Genomic DNA, 21,898 nt, shown 5'->3' on the forward strand with positions numbered 1-21,898 from the left:
CCTAGCCAGTCTGAACCACTTGTGACACCACAGACAGGCCACCTCCATGCGGTTCAGGGAAAAGAGCACCTCATTTGGTCCCATAGTCAGGGGGCTTTCAATGGTGGGCTTAGTCAGCCTCTTGCTTGCTGTTTGACCTAAGGCAGCTCACCTGACCTCTCTGAGTTTCAGTTTCCTCATCGGAAAAGTAGGCATGGAAGAAATGCCTACCATCTCCCTGTATGCGGTTCCTTTACATTTCTCCCTGAATGTGTCCTATTTGGAGAAAGTAACAAGGTAACTACAACAGCAGTTAGCATTTTGTGAGCACCTGTCAGGTGTCAGGCACATGTCAGGTACATGACCTCCCAGGATCCTCTCACAAGTCTAGTGAGGAAGGAGTTACTTTTGCCAGTGTATAAACTGTGGAAACTGAGGCTCAGAAAAACTAGGGCACACATTGAGCAAGTGTCTCAGTCAGACTTCATTCACAGTTGTGTGTATTCTTTGTGACAGTGTACTCTGGCTTTCATATATGTTTAGTCTCGTTATTGTCACATTTCATTTAATCTTTACCACTTTGGGCATGGTGGCTCATACCTGTAATCCCAGGGCTTTGGGAGGCTGAGAGGGGAGGATCATTTGAGGTCAGGAGTTCAAGACCAGCCTGATCAACATGATAAGACTCCATATCTACACAAAATAAAAATAAAATTAGCCTAGTATGATGGCACATGCCTGTAGTCCCAGTTATTTGAGAGGCTGAGGCAAGAGGATCCCCTGAACCCAGGATTTCAAGGTGGTAGTGAGCTATGATTGCACCACTGCCTGCACTCCAGCCTGGGTGACATAGTAAGACCTTGTCTGTAAAAAATAATAACAATAAGTAAAAAATATTTACCATAAATTTTGAGGCATACTATTGTTGAGACGAGTACTATTTGTAGGAGGTAATACTGTTATTATGCTTGCTCTGGCCATGAGACTTAAAGAAATCAAATACTTACCTAGTCCTTGGAGGAGAACAAGGCATTGTTCATAGTCAGGCAGGTTTGGGGACATCCTGTAATGTCTTAAAATACATTCAATCAATTCCAAGGAAATTCTCCATTTTCCTCTTAAATACTTCAGAGCTAATTTTCCCCTTTTTACAATTCACAGTTGCTTTGATAAAAACTGAGCAGTTTTTATCTGAAAGCCTTCCCTGACTTCCTGCTGTCCAATGCCTCCATTGAAGGAGACTGAGGCTCAGAGTGTTCCCATCTGAAGGCTCTCAGACAATTAAAGACCTCAGCCGGGGCAGTGTGCAGTGGCTTATGTCTGTAATCGTAATCCCAGCACTTTGGGAGGCTGAGGCAGGTGGATCACCTGTGGTCAGGAGTTCGAGACCAGCCTGGCCTAGTGAAACTCCATCTCTACTAAAAATATATATATATATATATATGCTGGGCATGGTAGCACACACCTATAATTCCAGCTACTTGGGAGGCTGAGACAGGAGAATTGCTTGAACCCAGGAAGCGGAGGTTGCAGTGAGCTGAGATTGTGCCATTGCACTCCAGCCTGGGCAACAAGAGTGAAACTCCATCTCAAAAAGAAAAGAAAGCAACCAGAAATTTTTGGCTGGGTGCGGTGGCTCACGGCTGTAATCCTAGTACTTTGGGAGGCTGAGGTGGGCGGATCACCTGAGGTCAGGAATTCGAGACCAGCCTGACCAACATGGAGAAACCCCCGCCTCTACTAAAAATACAAAACTAGCCAGGCATGTTGGTGCATGCCTGTAATCCCAGCTACTCAGGACGCTGAGGCAGGAGAATTGATTGAACCTGGGAGGCGGAGGTTATGGTGAGCCGAGATTGCACCAATGCACTCCAGCCTGGGCAACAAGAGGGAAACTCCATCTAAAAAAAAAAAAAAAAAGAAGGCCACGGTCAGGCAGAACTGGAATCTAGCAATCTGGAGAGCCATTCACATGCATTTGTCCAGGGCCTGCTAGTGTTTGCCTGCCACCCCTATTTTGAGGATGATTTCATCATAATCCTTAGCTTCCAGAAGGAGAAACTGAGGCTCAGAGAAGCCAAGTGACCAGCTCAGGGTGGTATAACCAGTAAAAGGCTGGGTCTAAGTCTAGAGCTCCTTCCATTACCCCACCTGCCTTTCAGGCCCAAGTTTGTAGCAAAGAATGAAAATGCCACACTGATGTCACCCAGGACCCAGGTGGGGCAGGGCCCCACCTCTAGCGTCAGCAGGAAGTCCCCCAGGCTTATTTACCATATGATTCACTCAGGCCCTAGGACAAATTGTTCTGTTTTGCAAGTTGGTTGTTTTTCCTTCTCCTGCTCAGAACAGCTGGCCCACCTTCTAGACCTGGGGGTGGGATGGTAAAACAGCTCATTACAAATTTTGCACTCGGAGCAATTTGCATTCCATAATTAATGAACATTAAAATGCATAATTACAAACAGAAACAAATGGCTTGGTGGTGATGAAAAGTCGAACTAGGAAGCAGCAAAGAGCAGGTTAACGGTATGGAGGAAGAAGCGGGGGGTGGGGAGGAGCCCGGCAGGGCTAGCCTGTGGGAGGAACCTATGGTAATCCTCCAGGCATCCTCCTCTCCCTCCCTGCTAGGTCTTCCAAATCTCAAGGCTCAGAGACTTGCGCTCAGAGTCTTCCTATGAGTCCTCCCCTGAAATGGAGCAGAATGGGGGCTATGAGGCTCTGGAGCTGCACTCACCTGGGTTAGACTCCCCACTCTCTCACCTATTTACTGTACAACCTCAGCAAAGAAGCACGCTTTCATGTGATGGAGTCCTTATTAGGCTGACCCACCCCCTTTCTCAAGCCCCTGCCCAGACCCACAGAGCCTGCTTCCCCAGACTCCTTTTGTGGACTCTAGGAAAGTGCTTAGAAATAATTGGATTCACTAACTTCAGTAATCTCTTCAAAGTAGCAAACAAAATCACTTTATTCCTCTGCCAACAACCCTCCTAAGGCTTCCAGTTGCACTTAGAATAAACTCCAGGTGCCTTGTCATGGCTGAAGTCATGGGTCTTCAACTTTTCTGTATGAAGGATTATATAGTAAATATTTTAGGCTTTGCAGGTCATATGTAGTCTTTTTTTATCTCATGTTCTTTAAAAAAAAAACAAATGTAAAAGCCATTCTTAGCTCTAGGACTGTGCAAAAATAGGCTTTGGAGGAGTGGAAATATTTATTTTTCTGGCTAAATACAACGAAAAACCCTGGATGTCCTATATAAAACAAGCATAAGACTGAAAGGTGGAGCCTTGCAGACCAGCTGAAGACTTTGGGACCCAAAGAAAGACATGGTGGTCAGTTCCTCAGATTCTCTCTTTGCCTCATGTGTCCCATCTTTGGAGCTACAGGAGCCTGCAGCTCAGAAATGTCAATAGGCACATGTGAAGGAAAAAAAGCAAAACAAAACAAAACTGCTCTCACTAGCCAAAATACCAGGAAAAGGACAAACTAGCAAGACAGAAAAATGCTAGACAATAACTGCTCTACTCCAGCCAAACACCACAGAAAAGGAAAAAAAATTAAAATGAACCCATCCCTCCCCACGGGAGCAAAGGTTGAATGGGGTGGGGAGCCAGGACTTTAACCTCAATGATAGATAGCACCCCCACCCCCTGGCCTATTCAGCATCAGTGAAGAGCATGGCCTTCCACCCCTAATCCACAGTATTGAAGCACCTTCCCCCTTCCTGCTGGGTTGTTGTCAGGGAAGAACTAGTAGAAAGCCAGGACATTTGCCACGGACGAGCATTAATGGGGGGCCACCTTCCACCCAGTGTGGTGTTAGTGAAGATTAAGTAGGGAACAGTGACTAGACATACCCATCCAGTGACTACTACTCCCATCCAGGAAGAGATCCGTGAAGTCCTAGTGGGGAGGTAAATTCCCACCTTCACCCAGCTGAAAACAGGGGCATTTTCTTTGGGGTATCAGAGAAGGCCACATGGGAAACCTGGACTTCTTCTTTCCCTTGTCAGTAACAAGGCCACCACCTTCCCCTGCTGGATGAGTACCAGTAGAAGCCAGAGAAAATAGAAGGTGTGAAGGTCTACCTGGGTGCAGTGGCTCACACTTGTAATCCCAGCTACTCAGGAGGCTGAGGCTGGAGGATTGCTTAATCTCAGGAGTTTGAGGCTATAGTGAGCTATGATTGTGTCACTGCACTCCAACCTGGGTGATGGAGTGAGACCCTGTCTCTAAAATAAATAAATACATGTCAGTGAAAATGTTACCAGGGGTTCCTTGCTCCCAGAGCTCCCAAGATGGTGGCAGGCTGCTTCCAAAATGGCGGCGGGGCACTTCCAAGATGGCGGCAAGCCTCGTGTTCTCTGACCTGGGGTTCTTGGCCTCACAGATTCCAACGAATGGAATCTTAGGCCATGCGGTGAGTGTTATAGTTCTATTAGAAGCTGTGGGTCACGGAAGAGAACCGTGGAACCCAGTGACTAGTGTTCGACTTGATTAGGACGAACCCAGGCACTTAGCCGTGCAGGAACAATGGCAAGCCTTTAGCCCAATCGGGAGTGGCAATGGGTACCTCGCTGGATCAGGAGCACAGCGGACACCCTGCCGGATCCGGAGGGATGGAAGTCAGCAGCAGGTCTGCCACAGCAGCAAACAGCAGTGGTTGACGGCAAGTGAAAGCTCAGCTCGAGCCATAACAAAACAGGGAACAGAGTGAAATAGAGTGAAAACAGAGCTCCCACATAAAGGGAGGGGACCCAAAGTGGGTTGCCATTGCTGGCTTGAATGCCTGAGCCTTGTCCCTCCCACTGTGCTCTCAGGCAATAGATGATTAACTATTTCTTTACCTCCTGTTTTTGCCTAATTAGCATTTTAGTGAGCTCTCTGACTGGTCGGGTGTGGGCTAAGTTGCAAGCCCTGTGTTTAAAGGTGGATGCAGTCACCTTCCCAGCTAGGCTGAGGGATTCTTAGTCAGCCTAAGAAATCCAGCTAGTCCTGTCTTTCAAAAAGAGCCAAACTCTGTAAAATATTTGAAAATATTTATTCTGAACCAAATATGAGTGACCACAGCCCATGACAGAGCCCTCAGAAGATACTGAAAACATGTGACATGTGCCCAAGGTGGTCAGGAGCAGCTTGGTTTTACACATTTTAGAGAGGCAATTGGCAGGGGGTGAGGGTTGGGAGTTCCAGGCTGTAGGGATATAGGGATGTTCTAGTTAAGATAAAAATTGTGGAGACCAAAGTTCCTTTGATGTCTTTTAGTGGCTGTCCTTAAAGACAATAGATGACAAATGTTTCCTATTCAGATTTTAGTTAATCTCTTAAGGATTGGGAGGGTCTGAAAGAAAAAGATGTAGTTATGTTAATAGACATTCTTTACCGATGCAAAATTTTCCCTACACAGAACAGCTTTGCAGGGTCATTTAAAAATATGTCAAAGAAACATGTTTTGGGCTAAAATATTTTACCTTTTCTTCCTTGTCTCATGTTATGCCAGAGCCAGGTTGGAAATTAAGTCACAATATATAGGATTAAATAAACCCATCTAATGAGAATTTATGATTTGTAGGGCATGACTCTCCAGACCCTTCAGATAGTAATTTGGGCAAGATAAATAAATCAGAGTTGGTCCTCATTAATATAAATAAGATCTGGAGTTGAAACATAATAATATAATGTAATGCCAGAAATGTTCAGGTCACATTAAATGTAAATAATTTCTGTTTTAGAAATTATTTATTATTTTTTTGTGAAACAGCATTTTGCTTTGTCGTCTAGGCTGGAGTACAGTGGCACAACCACAGCTCGCTGCAGCCTCAACTTCTTAGGCTCAAGCGACCTTCCCACCTCAGCATCCCAAGTAGCTGGGACTACAAGCACTTGCCACTAGGATAATTTTTTAAAATTTTGTAAAGATAGGATCTTACTATGTTGCCCAGGCCAGTGTCAAACTCCTGGCCTTAAGTGATCATCCTGCCTCAGCCTCCCAGTGTGCTGGGATTACGGGCATGAGCCACAGTGCCCAGCCGCAAATAGTTTGAATACCAATATTAAAAGGCATAAACTAGTGGAGTGAGTTTAAAAGCATGACCTAGTTATATACTGTCTGCAAGAAATTCACATTACATATAATGATATAGACAGATTGAAAGTAAATGGATGGAAAAAGATGCATGCAAATGAAGCAAAAGTGAGAGTAGCTATATTAATAACAGATAAAGTAGGCCTTCCAAATAATTACCACAGAGGGGAATCAAATAATGATAAAAGATCATTTACCATGAAGACATAGAAATCCTAAATGTTTATGCATCAAACAACAGAACTGCAAAATGTGTGTTTTTTCTTTTCAGTTCTAACAGAACTGAAAGAAAAAATAGACAATTCTACAATGATGGTTGGATACTTCAATACCCCTTTCCAAAACTGATAGAAGAACTAGACAGGAGTTTAGCAACAATATAGAAGAACTCAATAACACCATTAACAAAAAAGATGTAGTTAACATTTATAGAACCTTATGCCCAACAAAAATAGAATATATATTATTTTCAAGTGCCTACAGGACACATAAAGACAAGACTATATCCTGGACCATAAAAAAGCCTCATAAATTTTAAGATTCAAATTGTATGGAGTGTGTTCTCTGACCACAATAGAATCAAACAAGAAAGCAATAACAGAGCAATAACAGCTGCCTTCAGCAGCTGTGGACTGCTGTAGCAAAATAACATAAATTGGGTGCTTTGAACAATAGACGTATTTCTAACAGTTCTGGAGGCTGAAGTCTAAGATTGAGGTGCTGGCTATTTCCGTTTTTTGGCAACATTCTCTTTTCCTTGCTTGCCTTCTTTCTGTGTCCTCATATGTTAGAGAGGAAGGGAGCTCTGGTCTCCCATCCTCTTCTTGTGAGGTACTAATCCTATTTATGAGGGCTTAACTCTTATGACCTAATCATCTCCCCAAGGCTTCAACTGCAAATATCATCACTTTGCAGGTTGGTTAGGATTTCAACATACAAATTTTTGGGGGGACATAAACCTTCAACTCATAACAGAGATAACAGAAAAATCTTCAAATCCTTAGAAAGTAAACAACACATTGCTGAATAATCAATGGGTCAAAGAGGAAGTCTCAAGGGAAATTAAAAAATGGACTGAACTAGATGAAATAAAAATACAATGTATCAAATTGTGTGGCGACACAGCTGAAGTCATGATTCATCCTTTTAACATATCTGTGTCTTTATATTCAATGAGAAGGAAATGTATAGCCCTAAATGTATACATTAGAAAAAAGGAAGTTACATATCAATAATCTAAGCTCCTACCTCAAGAAACTAGAGAAAAAAAGAGCAAAATAAATCCACAGGAAGCCGAAGGAAGGAAATCAATGTGATAGAAAACAGAAAAACAACGGCCGGGCGCGGTGGCTCAAGCCTGTAATCCCAGCACTTTGGGAGGCCGAGACGGGTGGATCACGAGGTCAGGAGATCGAGACCATCCTGGCTAACACGGTGAAACCCCGTCTCTACTAAAAAAATACAAAAAAATAGCCGGGCGAGGTGGTGGGCGCCTGTAGTCCCAGCTACTTGGGAGGCTGAGGCAGGAGAATGGCGTGAACCCGGGAGGCGGAGCTTGCAGTGAGCTGAGATCCGGCCACTGCACTCCAGCCTGGGCGACAGAGCGAGACTCCGACTCAAAAAAAAAAAAAAAAAACAGAAAAACAGCAAAGTCAATGAAACAAAAAACTGATTATATGAAAATGACAATAAAACTAAACAAACGTAAGTAAGACTGAAAAGGAAGAGAGGAGAGAAAATAAATTACCAATATCTGAAACAGGTGATATTACCACAGACCTTGTGTAAATCAAAAGGATAATAAGGGAATGCTACAAATAATTTTACACACATAAACTTGACGAGTTAGGTGAAATGGACCAATTTCTTAAAAACACAAACTACCACAATTTGCCAATATGAAACAGATAATTTGGAAAGCCGTATAACAATTAAGGAAATTTATTTTGTCACTTTAGACTCCTCCTCCCCTCAGCTCCAAATCCCCGTCCTGGATAGTTTCACTGGAGAAATATACCAAATGTTTAAAGAAGAATTAACATCAATTCTAAAAAAAACAAACAAAACAAAACAAACAAAAAAAACTTCCAGAAAATTAAAGGAGAATACTTCCCAAATCATTTTAAGACATTAGCATTATCTTGATAATAAAAGCAGACAAAGACAGTTCAAAAACAGAAAACTACAAAGACCAATAGCCCTCATGCATATACCACAGTTATAAAAATCCTTAACAAAATATTAGCAAATAGGACTCAACAATACATAAAAGATAACTATACACAGTGACTAAGTGGGGTTTATTACAGGGATGCGAGATTGGTTTCCTATTTGAAAATCTATCAGTATATTATAATTGTCAGGATCTCATCCCCTGTGACTTGCACATACAAGCCCAGATGGCCTGAAGTAACTGAAGAATCACAAAAGAAGTGCAAATGCCCTTCCTCGCCTTAACCGATGACATTCCACCACAAAAGAGGTGAAAATGGCCAGTCCTTACCGTGATGATATTATGTTGTGAAATTCCTTTTCCTGGCTCATCCTGGCTCAAAAAGCTCCCCCACTGAGCACCTTGTAACCCCCACTCCTGCCCGCCAGAGAACAACCCCCCTTTGACTGTAATTTTCCTTTACCTACCCAAATCCTATAAAATGGCCTCACCCTTATCTCCCTTCGCTGACTCTCTTTTCAGACTCAACCCACCTGCACCCGGGTGAAATAAACAGCCATGTTGCTCACACAAAGGCTGTTTGGTGGTCTCTTCACGTGGAGGCCCATGACAATAATCACAGGCAGAAGAAGAAAAATCACATCGTCATGTCAATGGATACAAGAAAAGCATTTGACAAAATTCCACACCAAAATGATTTTTAAAACTTCCAAAAAAAATAATAGAGGAGAACTTACTCAACTTGATGAAGAACATCAATAAAAGAGATACAGCTGACATATTTGTGGTGAAAGACTTAATACTTTCTCCAAAAGGTCAGAGACAAGAAAAGGAGATTCACTCTGCCCACTGTTATTCAACATCATGTGGGAAGTTCTGGCCAGTGCAATAACAGGAAAAAAAAAAAAAAAATCAAAAAAGGAAGAAGGCATTCAGATAAGAAAGGAAGAAATAAGACTATAAGACTGACCCATTGGCAGATCACATGATTTTTTTACATAGAAAATCTCAAGGAATCTACAAAAGAAATTTCTAGAAGTAATTAGTAAGCTTGGCAAGGTCTCAGAATACAAGAAAAATATACAACATAAATTGTATTCCCGTATACTAGCAATGAACACGCGAACGTTTGAAATAAAAAATACAATACCATTTGCAATTTCTGAAACATAACAAAATATTCGATGTGAATCTGACAAAATATATAAAAAATACAATATAATTTGCAATCCCTAAAAGGTAATCAAATACTCAGATGCAAATCTGACAAAATATGCATGGGTTATGTTTAGCTTTAGCAAAACTTTAAAATACTGGTGAAAGAAATCAAAGAAGATCTAATCACATGGGAAGACATACTGTATTCATGAATTGGATGGCACAACATAATAAAGATGCCCACATGCCTCGAATTGATATAAAGGTTTAATATAATTCGTATCAAAACCTCAGCATGATTTTTATAAGTATAGACAAGATTTTTCTGGAATTTAAATGAAAGGCAGAGGAATTATAATGGCCAAAACTTCTTTTGAAAAAGAAGACTAAAGTGGAATAAGTCTGTCTATCCTATTTTTAGGCTAACTTTATGCTTCTTTCACTCCATCCTCATTAACTTTTTATCGTATTATACTTTTATCTTTATTCATATTTTTTTTACTCTACAAAATAATCATTTTGTTTGTTTACTTGTTAATTATTTGTCTCTTCTCTAGAATGTAAATTCTATGAGAGAAAGGTCTTGTCTGTCTTGTTTACTACTACATTTTTGGCACCTAAAACATTTCCTTAGCACTGAGTAGGTTGGTGTTTGGTGAGTATTTGTTAAATGATCTAAAGAAGGACTTAGACATATGGAAAAGAAAAAAATCAGCTAATAGTTTCAGTTACCTTTATTTATATTTTTATTTTTATATATTTAGAGGGTACAAGCCGGTCTCTTTCATGCTTACACTGTGTAGTGGTGAAGTTTGAGCTTTTATTATACCCATCACCTGAATAGTGAACGTTGTACCCAATCAGTACTTTGTCAATCCTCACACTCTTCCCACCCTTCCATTCTCCCAACTTTTGTAGTTTCCAGTGTCTGTCATTGCACTCTCTACGTGCAGGTGTACCCATTGTTTAGCTCCCACTTATAAGTGAGAACATGTCATATTGGACTTTCTGTTTCTGAGTTATTTCACTTATGATAATGGCCTCCAGTTCTATCCATGTTCCTGCAAAAGACATGATTTCATTCTTTTTTATGCCCTAGTAGTATTCCATGGTATGTCTGTGGGTGGGTGGGGAGAAGGGAGGGGTAGGAGTGTATACCACATTTTCTTTATTCAATCAACTCTTGATAGACACTCAGGTTAATTCCATATTTTTGCTATTATGAAATAACACTCATGTTATTATTGTTGCAGTAAACATATGAATGCAGGTTTTCTTCTTTGGTTTTTTTTTTTTTTTTTTTGAAACAAGGTCTCTGTCGCCCAGGCTGGAGTGCAGTAGCATGATCTCGGCTCACTGTGACTTCCACCTCCTGGGTTCAAGTGATTCTCCCACCTCAACCTCCTGAGTGGCTGGGAGTATAGGCATGTGCCACCATGCCTGGCTAATTTTTGTACTTTTAGTAGAGACAAGGTCTCACCATGTTGGCCAGGCTGGTCTCGAACTCCTGGCCTCAAGTGATCCACCTGCCTAGGCCTCCCAAAGTGCTGGGATTACAGGCATGAGCCACCGTGACCGGCCTAATGTAATGATTTTTTCTCTTTGAGTTTATACCCAATAGTGGGATTGCTGGATTGAACGGTAGTTCTATTTTTAGTTCTTTTAAAAAACCTCCATACTGTCTTCCTTAAAGGTTGTACTAATTTACATTCCTACCAACAGTTTATAAGTGTTCCCTTTTCTCCGCAGCCTCACCAGCATCTGTTGTTTTTTGACTTTTGAATAGTAGCCATTCTGACAGGTGTGAAATGGTATCTCACTATGGTTTTGATGTGGATCTCTTTGCTGATTAGTAATGTTGAACGTTTTTTCATGTTTGTGGGCCACTGGCATGTCTTCTTTTAAGAAGTGTCTGTTTATGTCTTTTGCCCACTTTTTAGTGGTGTTATTTGTTGTTACTTGTTGAATTGTTTAAGTTCCTTTTGGACTCTGGACATGTGACCTTTGTCGGGTGCACGATCTGTGAATATTTTCTCCCATTCTGTAGGTTGTTTGTTTACTCTGTAGATGGTTTCTTTTGCTGTGTAGATGCTCTTTAGTTTAATTAGATCCAAGGACTTAGTCACAAATTATTTCCCAAGGCCAATGTCCAAAATGGTGTTTTCTAGGTTTTCTTCTAGGATTTTTATAGTTTCAGGTCTTAATCCATTTTGAGGTTTTTAAAAAATATATGACGAGAAATATGAGTCCAGTTTCATTCTTCTGTGTATGGCTATCCAATTTTTCAGTACCATTTATTCATTAGTGATATGATTTGGATTTGTGTTCCCACCCAAATTTCATGTTGAATTGTAATCCCCAGTATTGGAGGAGGGGTTTGGTAGGAGGTGATTGTATCATGGGGGCAGATTTTCCCCTTGCTGTTCTTGCAATAGTGAGTTCTCATGAGATCTGGTTGTTTAAAAGTGTGTAACACCTCTCATTTTGCTCTCTTCCTCCTGCTCCAGCAATGTGAAGACGTGCCTCTTTCCTCTTCGCCTTCCTTCATGATTTTAAGTTTCCTGAGACCTCCCCAGCCATGCTTCCTATACAGCCTCTGGAACCATGAGCCAATTAAACCTCTTTTATTTATAAATTACCCAGTCTCAGGTATTTCTTTTTTTTTTTTTTTTTTTTTGAGACTGAGTCTGGCTATGTCGCCCAGGCTGGAGTGCAGTGGCCGGATCTCAGCTCACTGCAAGCTCCGCCTCCCGGGTTTACGCCATTCTCCTGCCTCAGCCTCCGGAGTAGCTGGGACCACAGGCGCCCGCCACCTCGCCCGGCTAGTTTTTTGTATTTTTTAGTAGAGACGGGGTTTCACCGTGTTAGCCAGGATGGTCTCGATCTCCTGACCTTGTGATCCGCCCGTCTCGGCCTCCCAAAGTGCTGGGATTACAGGCTTGAGCCACCGCGCCCGGCCTCAGGTATTTCTTTATAGCAGTATGATAATGGACTAATACAACTGGAGTATCATTTTACCAGTGTATATTTTTGTTGACTTTGTCAAAGATCATTTGGTTGCAGGTATGTGGCTTTATTTCTGGGTTCTCCATTCTATTCCATTGATCTAGGTGCCTGTTTTTATACCAATACCATGGTTTTGTGGTTACTATGCCTTGTACTAAAATTTGAAGTCAGATAATATGATTTTCTAGCTTTGTTTATTTTGCTTGAGATTGCTTTGGTTATTTGGGTTCTGTTCTGGTTACATATGAATTTTAGGATTTTTTTTCTGATGCTTTGAAAAATGATGTTGGTAATTTGATAGGGATTGGATTGAATCTGCAGATTGCTTTGGGCAATATAATCCTTTTAACAATATTGGTTTTCCAATTCATGAGCATGGGATGTTTCTCCATGTATTTATGTCATCTACAATTTATTTCATCAGTGTTTTGTTATTATTTTTATAGAGATCTTTCACCTCCTCGTTAAATATATTCCTAGGTATTTTATTTTACTTTTGTAGCTATTGTAAACGAATTGCTTTCTTAATTTGGTTCTCAGCTTAGGTTTTTTTTTGGTTTATAGAAATGCTACTGATTTCTGCATGTTATTTTTTATCTTGAACTTGATAGAGTCTTTAGGGATTTTTAGATATAAGACACAGCAAACAGGGATAATTTGACTTCTTCTTTTCCAACTTGGATAACTTTTATTTTTTCTCTGTCCTGACTTCTCTGATGAGAACTTCCAGTGCTATGTTGAATAAGAGTGTTGAAAGGGGACGTCTTTGTCTTGTTCTAATTCTTAGAGGAAATGCTTCCTCCCCCTCCGCATAAGGTATCGGCTGTGGGTCATGGCCTTTACTATGTTGAGGTGTGAATCTTAAATACTTACTCTGTTGAGGATATGTTTTTATCATCAAAGGATGTTTAATTTTATTGAATGCTTTTTTTCCTGCATCTATGGAGATTATTGTATGGCTTTTGTCCTGAATTCTGTTTATGTGATGTATCACGTTTATTGATTTGGATATTCGAATCTTCATTACATCAAAGGGATAAATTTCACCTGATCATGGTGTGCTGTTGGATTTGATTTGCTAGTATTTTTTTGGGGGGGAGACGGAGTCTCGCTCTGTTACCCAGGCTGAAGTGCAGTGGCATGACCTTGACTCACTGCAACCTCCGCCTCCCGTGTTCAAGCAATTCTCCTGCCTCGGCCTACCGAGTAGCTGGGACTACAGGTGTGCGCCACCATACCCAGCTAATTTTTTTGTATTTTTAGTAGAGACAGGGTTTCGCCATGCTGACCAGGCTGGTCTCAAACTCCTGACCTCGTGATCTGCCCGCCTTGGCCTCCCAAAGTGCTGAAATTACAGGCGTGAGCCACCATGTCCGGCCTTTTGCTAGTATTTTGTTAAGCAAAATACTGACATCTATATTCATCAGGGATATTAGTGTATAGTTTTCTTTTTTGTTGTCGTTATTTCCTTGTATGGTTTTGGTATCAGGGAGATACTGGCCTGATAGAATGAGTTAGAGATAATTTCCTCTTCCTCATTTTTTTGGAATCGTTTCAGGAAGATTGGTGTTAGTTCTCTTTGGATGTTTGGTAGAAGTTGGCTGTGAATTCATCCAGTCCTTGGCTTTTTCTGTTGTTGTTGAGAGATATTTTTTATTATCGATTCAGTCTCACTACTCATTATTGGTCTGTTCAGGAGTTCTGTTTCTTCCTGGTTCAATCTCCATAGGTTTTGTGTTGTCAGGAATATATTCATTTTTTCTAAGTTCTCTAGTTTGTGAACATAATAGCCTTCATAATAGTCTCTGATGATCTTTTGTATTTCCATGGCATCAGTTGTAGTGTCTCTTTTTACATTTCTAGTTGTATTTATTTGAGACTTCTCTCTTTTCTTGCTAGTGGCTTATCAATTTTTATCATTTCAAAACGTTATTTTTTCATTTCATTGCTTTTTGGGTCTATTTCGTTTATTTCTGCTCTGATCTTTGTTATGTCTTTTGTCCTGCTTACTTTGGGTGTGGTTTGTTCTTGTATTTCTAGTTCTTTTTTTCTTTTCTTTTCTTTTTTCTTTCTTTCTTTCTTTTTTTTTTTTTTTTGAGACAGAGTTTCGCTCTTGTTGCCCAGGCTGGAGTGCAATGCTACAATCTTGGCTCACTGCAACCTCTGCCTCCCAGGTTCAAGAGATTCTCCTGCCCCACCCTCCCAAGTAGCTGGGATTACAGGCATGCACCACCACACCCGGCTAATTTTGTATTTTTAGTAGAGATGGGGTTTCTCCATGTTGCTCAGGCTGGTCTTGAACTCCCGACCTCAGGTGATCCGCCCACCTTGGCCTTCCAAAGTGCTGGGATTACAGGCGTGAGCCACCGCTCCCGGCCGTATTTCTAGTTTTTTCAGGTGTCATGTTAGGTTGTTAATTTGTGATAATTTTTTGATGTAGGCATTTAATGCTATAAACTTTTCTCTTAGCACTGATTTTGCTAAATAATACACATTTTGAGATACTGTGTTTTCGATTTCGTACAGTTGTTAGTTGAGGTTGTGGTGAAGTTAAGCTGGGACCTTGAACACAGAGTGAGCCAGTCTTCACACCTGATGGTGGCAGCAGTGGGGTGAGTGTGCCTGTTTTTAAGCCCCAAAGCAGCTTACTCTAGCTTCAGTGTTAGTAGGTTTTTGAGGGCTAATTCTTGGGCCATTAGTTGGCTTGCTTAGAAGCTAGTAGTGGGAGCAGTGGGCCCAATGTATGGATAGACTTTGGGGCCCCTGGGAAGCTGGTGTAGTGTGGCTGATGGCAGTAATGGTGGTTAGAGCCACCCACTGGGACTCAAGAAACCCATGTTGGTCTCGCTGGGAGATGTGATGAGTTGGGCGGGCTGGTCCCTAGTCTCGCAGTCACCCACAGCAGGATGGTGGGTATTGTCCTGAGTGTGCTTAGGAGAATGTAGTCTACCCTGTCACTCTCCTAGCAGGGTGGTGGCTGCAGCCATGTTACCTCAAACTCGGCCCCAAGGCTGGGGCACAGTCCAGCGTTAAATGCTCAGCATGGTGCCAGCTGTGGGCTGTGACCAGAAAGGTGAGCCGTATTGACAAGAAACTGTGGTGAGTGTGGCCCACTTGAGTCTTGGTCTCACAGCAGCCCCTTGCAGGGCTGTGGCTATTGTCCTAGATGTGCATCGGATAGCCTGGTCTCCCTGTCCCTCCTTGACTGGGTAGCAGCTGCAGCCACATCAACCCAAACTCACGCCAATGGTAGGGTGCAGCTCAGCATTAAACTGTCAAAAATGGTGCTTTGGGCCTGATACCAGAGAAGGCAGAGTTCATCCCAGGCAAGCAATGTGGGCGAAAAGCTGTGAGAAGTACAGTCCATCCATGTCTCAGTCTCAATAGCAGCCTGCAGCAGGGCAGTAAGGAGCTTCCTGGGGATGTGTGGGAGCACCCAGTCTTCCCTCTCCCTCTTTAGAACAGTGCAGCAGCAGCCATATCTGCAGATTCTCAGTATCTTGGCTCTCAAAATAGTGCCCAGCTGTGTCTACTCCAGGTTCAGATGCCTGTGGGATTTTATGTGGGTGCTCATTCTGTAGCAATTGTTTTATGCAACCGTTAGGCACTTCATATGTCAGGCCAAAGGCCCCAGTAGGTTGAGGGTTTCCCCACAGCCAAGGTGTAAAACCCCATTTTGGAGCCCTGGGGGGTTCTCTCTTACTGTTACCCCACATCCAGGAGCCCATTCCAGCTCTCAGTTGGTTTCTGACTAGGCAAACTGCCTCAAAGTCTCTATTTACTTACTCCTGGTGCTTCTCATTTCTTCTCTGATGAATCTTAGCATTCTCTTCTAGACGATCTGTTTGAAATGTGTGTATCTACTTATTATTCTGGTTCCTCTCCATGGAGGAGGTACATCCTACCTGTATCTAGTCAGACATCGTGATTCTTCCCAACTAAGCTAGGATTTCTTTTGGGGTTTCGGTTAATTTATAACTTGTTTATATATCCCCATACATTTAGTCTTCATTTATTAGGCATCTATTATGTACCAGCTCTAAAGCCAGATATTTCAGAAGTGTTTTCTCATACAATCTTCAGAAGTGCCTCCAAGAGAGACATTATTTGCATTTTACAGATGAGGAACCTGAGGCTGTCTCTGAGGTGAGGCATCCTGCTTATATGCTCAGTGTCACAAATCTTTCATTGGAATTCAGGCCTGACTTTAGTCCTCATATCCAAACTGGCTCCTCCACTTACAGAAAGAAAACAGGCCAAAATAGTTTCAAGGACTTGTCCAAGGTCACGAGGCAAGCAAGCGGCAGTGCCTGGTAATGAATTCTAGTCTTCCTCTTCCAGTACATTAGATGTCTCTTTTCTCTTCTTGTAGGAGCTTCCTTCCTACAGGGTTCCCTTCCTACAAGAGGAGAAAAGACTAAAATCTCCCGGTTTCAGTATTCCATAGTCACTCACATTTGCGGAGTTTTTATTTTCCCAAACACATTTTACCATACTTCTTTATGAGTGTTCTATAACTAACTAGTTCTCTGACAGATATGTATATTTATCTCTCAAACCAGATTCTAAGCTCTTTACAAATACCTATAACAGCAGAACTACTTGCTGATTACTGCATACATTTATCTGCATACATTTATCTCACTGTATTAGTTAGCTATTGCTGTGTAACAAATTATCTCAAAAATCAAGTCACTTAAAACAAAAAGTATTTATTATCCCACAGAATTGTTAAGGGTCAGAAATTCAAGAGCAGCTTAGATGTGTGGTTCTGGCCCACCCCTACAAAGTCTCAGTCAGAATGTCAGCTGGGGTTGCCAATATCTGAACAAGCTTGGATTGGGGCGGGATAGTTTATTTGCAGGCTCACTCATGTTTTGCTGGCAGGCCCCAGCCTTACTGGCTGTTGGCCAGAGGCTTTACTTCTTTGCCACACGAGACTCTCCATAGGGCTGCTGAAAACATGGCAGCTTGCTTTCACTAGAGCAAGTGATGAGAGAGAGCGAGAGACAGACAGAGGGAGAGAAAGATCTCTCTTATGATCTACCTTTAGAAGCCACATACCTCCTCTTCTGCCACATACGATTGGTCACATAGACCAATTCTGGTGCAGTGTAGGAGGGGATTACACGAGTCTTAATACCAGAAGGCAGGAATCACTGGGAACCATCTTTGAAGCTGGTGACCATACTATTTACCCATCACAGTAATCACGTGAAGATAGGAGACTTTATGTCACTGCCTGAAGGTTATATAACTTATAAGAGTAATGTGGATTCAGATCCAAAGTTAATATACAGACACACTAAATGTCATTTCTGGCACTCCACCTATTCATTCAGCAAATAACAGGTACCAACTATATGCCAGATGGCTTAGGTAAAGCCACATGGTCCATACTATTATAACATTTACCTTTTGGTGGAGGAGACAGATAATAAGCAAAAAGCTAATTAAACACTAATAATATACAGATAATCTCAAACGATGGCTAGATCTCATCTGCCCCTACTCATCCTCAAAGGTACAGGGCATGAAGTCCATGACAGAGGAAGGAATGATGGTAACTGGTAAACCCACTTCATGTACTTAGAAAGCCTTTCCCACAGGCATGGATCAAATCTTACCTTTAATTTGCTGTGTGATGTTGGTCAAGTCCCCTTACCTTCCTGACCCTCAGTTTCCCATCAGCAAATCATCTTGGGGAGAGAGACTATAGGATCTGCAAGTTTGCAAAATGCTTTAACCTGAAGGGAAGTGAGTGTAGTGGACAGAGAACACCAAGCTGGGGCAAGGGAAGCCTGGCTTCACGTTCTCCATTCATGTGCTGAGGAATATGGGGTGATGTCCTCTAACTTTCTGGGCCTCAGTTCTAAAGTAAGGAGGTTAGATGAGCTCTAAGCCCTGCCTTGTTCTATCTTCCTACAACTAGACGTCAGTCAGCCTGTAAATAACAGGACTTCCTACAGCTACACGTCAGTCAGCCAGTAAATGACAGGACTTCCTACAACTAGATGTCAGTCAGTCAGTAAATGACAGGACTTCCTACAACTAGATGTCAGTCAGTCAGTAAATGACAGGGTGGTGAAGTGCCTTGCCCATTAGGCAGTTAATAGCAACAAAGTTGGGAAGCCTGAGAAGCTCTGCCTCTGTCACCACCAAACTGTGTAACCCTCTCCTCAGCTTCCTCCTCTGCAAAATGGGAATCATGACGGTACCTACCTTGTCTGCTGCAAGAAATTGCCGCAAACTCGGTGCTTAAGATAATTATTAAGAAGTTTGTTCTCTGCCAGTGCTGGAGGCCAGAAATTCAAAATGAAGGTGCTGGCATTTGATTTCTGGTGGTGCTGCTTCTGGAGGCTCTAGAGGAGAATCCGTGCCTGGCCTCTTTCAGGTTGTGGTAGCAGCAGCATTGATTGGTTTGTGGCCACAATGCACCAATCTCTGTTCCACTCCCATGTCGCCTTCTCCTCTGTGTGTGTAATTTCTTTCTGCCTCTCTGTCATAAGAACATTTGTGATGGCATTTAGGCCAACCTGGAAAACCCAGGAGGGTGTCCTCAAGAGTTTTGACACAATCACATCAGCATAACCTTTACCATAGAAAGTCGCATTCATAGATTCCAAGTTGCAGGGCTTAGGACAGAGACATGCCTTGGGAACCATTATCAGCCTGCCACTCTACCTCATGTATTTGCTATAGGGATTAAATAAGTTAAAACAGGTAAAGCACTTAGATAAAACCTGTAGTTTAGTGAACACGTTTAAAAAACAAATGTGGTAGAGAATCATTGGGGGATGGGAAGAACTGAGACCATACCCTGCCCAGGTGTCTTCTGTAACCTGGTAGGAAGATCAGTCATTCTTTTCAGCATGCTCCACGAGTCTGCAAACAGACTGAAGCCAGGTCCCAGTACCCGCAAATGGCTCCAAATGACCTTGTGACCACGTGCCCTCTTGTCTGACGGTGAATGTTCAGAGACAAGCAGGGGCTTCCTCTGAGCTTGTATTAATATGTACAGCACTTGCCGGGTACAGCACTTGCCGGGCGCGGTGGCTCAAGCCTGTAATCCCAGCACTTTGGGAGGCCGAGACGGGCGGATCACGAGGTCAGGAGATCAAGACCATCCTGGCTAACACGGTGAAACCCGTCTCTACTAAAAAATACAAAAAACTAGCCAGAGGCTGAGGCAGGAGAATGGCGTAAACCCGGGAGGTGGAGCTTGCAGTGAACTGAGATTGTGCCACTGCACTCCAGCCCGGGCGACAGAGTGAGACTCCGTCTCAAAAAAAAAAAAAAAAAAAAAAAAAAAAAATTTGTACAGCACTTCACTCACATGGAAAATTGATTTTTTAAGCACAAAATGCAGCAGTTTTATAACCTTTCTGCAGCTTGACAAAGGCCATTTATAACCTACTTTCTCTGTCACTCTTCCTGGCGCCAGTCTCAAATGTCTTGAAGAACTCTTGCATGCATTTGTAATTATAGAATCTTCTCAGGCAAAATTTAATTTCCAAGAGGGCTGACCTTTTTTTTGTTGTTGTTATTGTGGTTTTTGTAAATTAATTTTTATGTGTATGTTTTATTATTGGTGTTGTTTAGGTGACGGCATGGGAAGCGGAGCAGGGAGTTGGACGGTGGGGGCTCACGGTGGGAAGGCATTTTAATCAGTGATGTCCGGTGATGGATGAGGAAGGCTGGGCTCTGGGTGTTAATCTTTGTGGACAAGAAATGCCAGCAGGAGGACTGAAATAAAAACCCAGTACCTCATTTTCTCTTCTGAAGGCAAGAGTGTTGGAACTACTTCTCCATCAGCTGGGATGGAGAAGATGAGCTCAGCCTCATCAAATGATAGAAAACTAAATTAAATCAATAGCCATCTGTCTCCACAGTATATGATTTTCCACTAAAGGAGCGCATAGCAGGTGCCAGACCCACTGACAAGAGCATTCTAGCTGAGGCCATTGAAGGTAGAACTCCCTGGAGTTTGCTTAGGGACCAGAGGATTATGGGGAGGGCTGTGCATATGGCCAAGCAGAGCACTTGGTTTTCTATAAAGGGAGGGCCTTGAATATCAGTTTACAGCAGATTCACATGTTTTAAGATTCATTTACTTATTTAAGCTGGGGAGTGATGCTATTTAGAATTAGCACTCTGTTGGCCATTTGGAGGATGGTTTTGAGAAGGCCTGACTGGAGTCCAGCAGACTGGCTAGGAGCCCTTTCCATGATGTTGTGAGTATGCAGGAATCTCACTTACGGCTCCAGGGACAAGGGTGGAGAAGAAGAGACAAATTCAAGACAGGAAGGAAGGCAATTCACATTTTATGAGTACCAAATTATGTGCCAAATTCTGAAGTAAGGGATGCACCCCCATGATCCACCTTAAGCTTCACCCGGGAGGCGGAGCTTGCAGTGAGCCCAGACCGAGCCACTGCACTCCAGCCTGGGTGACAGAGCGAGACTCCGCCTCAAAAAAAAAAAAAAAAAAAAAAAAAAGCTTCACATCTAATCTGTAGTTGTAGATATTGTGCCCATTTATTAGATGAGAACATTGAAGCTCAGAGACGGCAAGTAACTTCTCTGGGTCACATAGTGAGAAGAGGAAAAGCTGGAAATTAAACTCATACTGGTAGAGGCTTTTAAATATATATCTGGCAGCCTCCCCATGTGACTTTTCTAACAGTAGACCCTGTAGGGCAGTAACAGTAGAAACAATAATGCATATGATCCCAGCAATGTCAATATTAACAAGCAGCTGACATTTGCTATGCTGTTGCCGTGTGAGCCAGTGTTCTCAACACTTTCCTGACATTATCACTCTTCATTCTCACAATGCCATAAGAAGATAGTCACAAAAGTCCCATTTTACAGGTGGGCACGCTGAGGTTCAGAGAAGTAAAGGGACTTGTGGAACTTGTCACAAAGCTATTAACTGACCAAAGGAGACTGAAAACCTTTCTATCAATCCCTGACACATGTCTCTTCCAGGAGGGAGGAGAGGGCATGATGATGGGGCCTACAACCTCCCAAGCCATAACCACCCTGTTGCCCTCTCTCTGAGCAGTGCCCCGAGGAGCTGAAACCCATGAAGGATGGCTCCGGCTGCTACGACCACTCCAAAGGCATTGACTGCTCTGATGGTTTTAATGGCGGCTGTGAGCAGCTGTGCCTGCAACAGACGCTGCCTCTGCCCTACGATGCCACTTCAAGCACCATCTTCATGTTCTGCGGGTGAGTCTGTGTCCCCAAGGCCCAGGCGCCCCATTTACAGAAGTGAGGGATGCATGAGAAAATGATCAGACACTACAACTCAGCAAGGCTGAACTTTGACGTTCGATAGAATGACCTTTCTGCCTCTCCTGTTTTAGCCCAAGAACCAAAAGCCAAAATTATAACCTTCTGTTGGGTGGTTATAAATTATAACCTTCTTAAAAAAGAAAAAAATGAGAAAAATAAATATTGGGTTAATAAATATAACCCATGCCCAGGCCTCATC

The 21,898-nt window shown here is 42.4% G+C and overlaps 1 protein-coding gene across 6 annotated transcripts in view; it reads left to right on the top strand.

The window, feature by feature from the left end:
* Positions 1-21,898, top strand: part of ASTN2 (astrotactin 2) — a 985,877-nt gene that overhangs the window by 580,235 nt on the left and 383,744 nt on the right. For all 6 annotated transcript variants that reach the window (XM_015116965.3, XM_015116967.3, XM_015116966.3 and 3 more), the window contains one exon: positions 21,467-21,633. In XM_015116965.3, the coding sequence (XP_014972451.3) occupies positions 21,467-21,633 (167 nt within the window). The remainder of the gene's footprint in view (positions 1-21,466; positions 21,634-21,898) is intronic.

This window comes from Macaca mulatta, chromosome 15, assembly GCF_049350105.2.
Source record: "Macaca mulatta isolate MMU2019108-1 chromosome 15, T2T-MMU8v2.0, whole genome shotgun sequence".
Classification (NCBI taxonomy): domain Eukaryota; kingdom Metazoa; phylum Chordata; class Mammalia; order Primates; family Cercopithecidae; genus Macaca; species Macaca mulatta.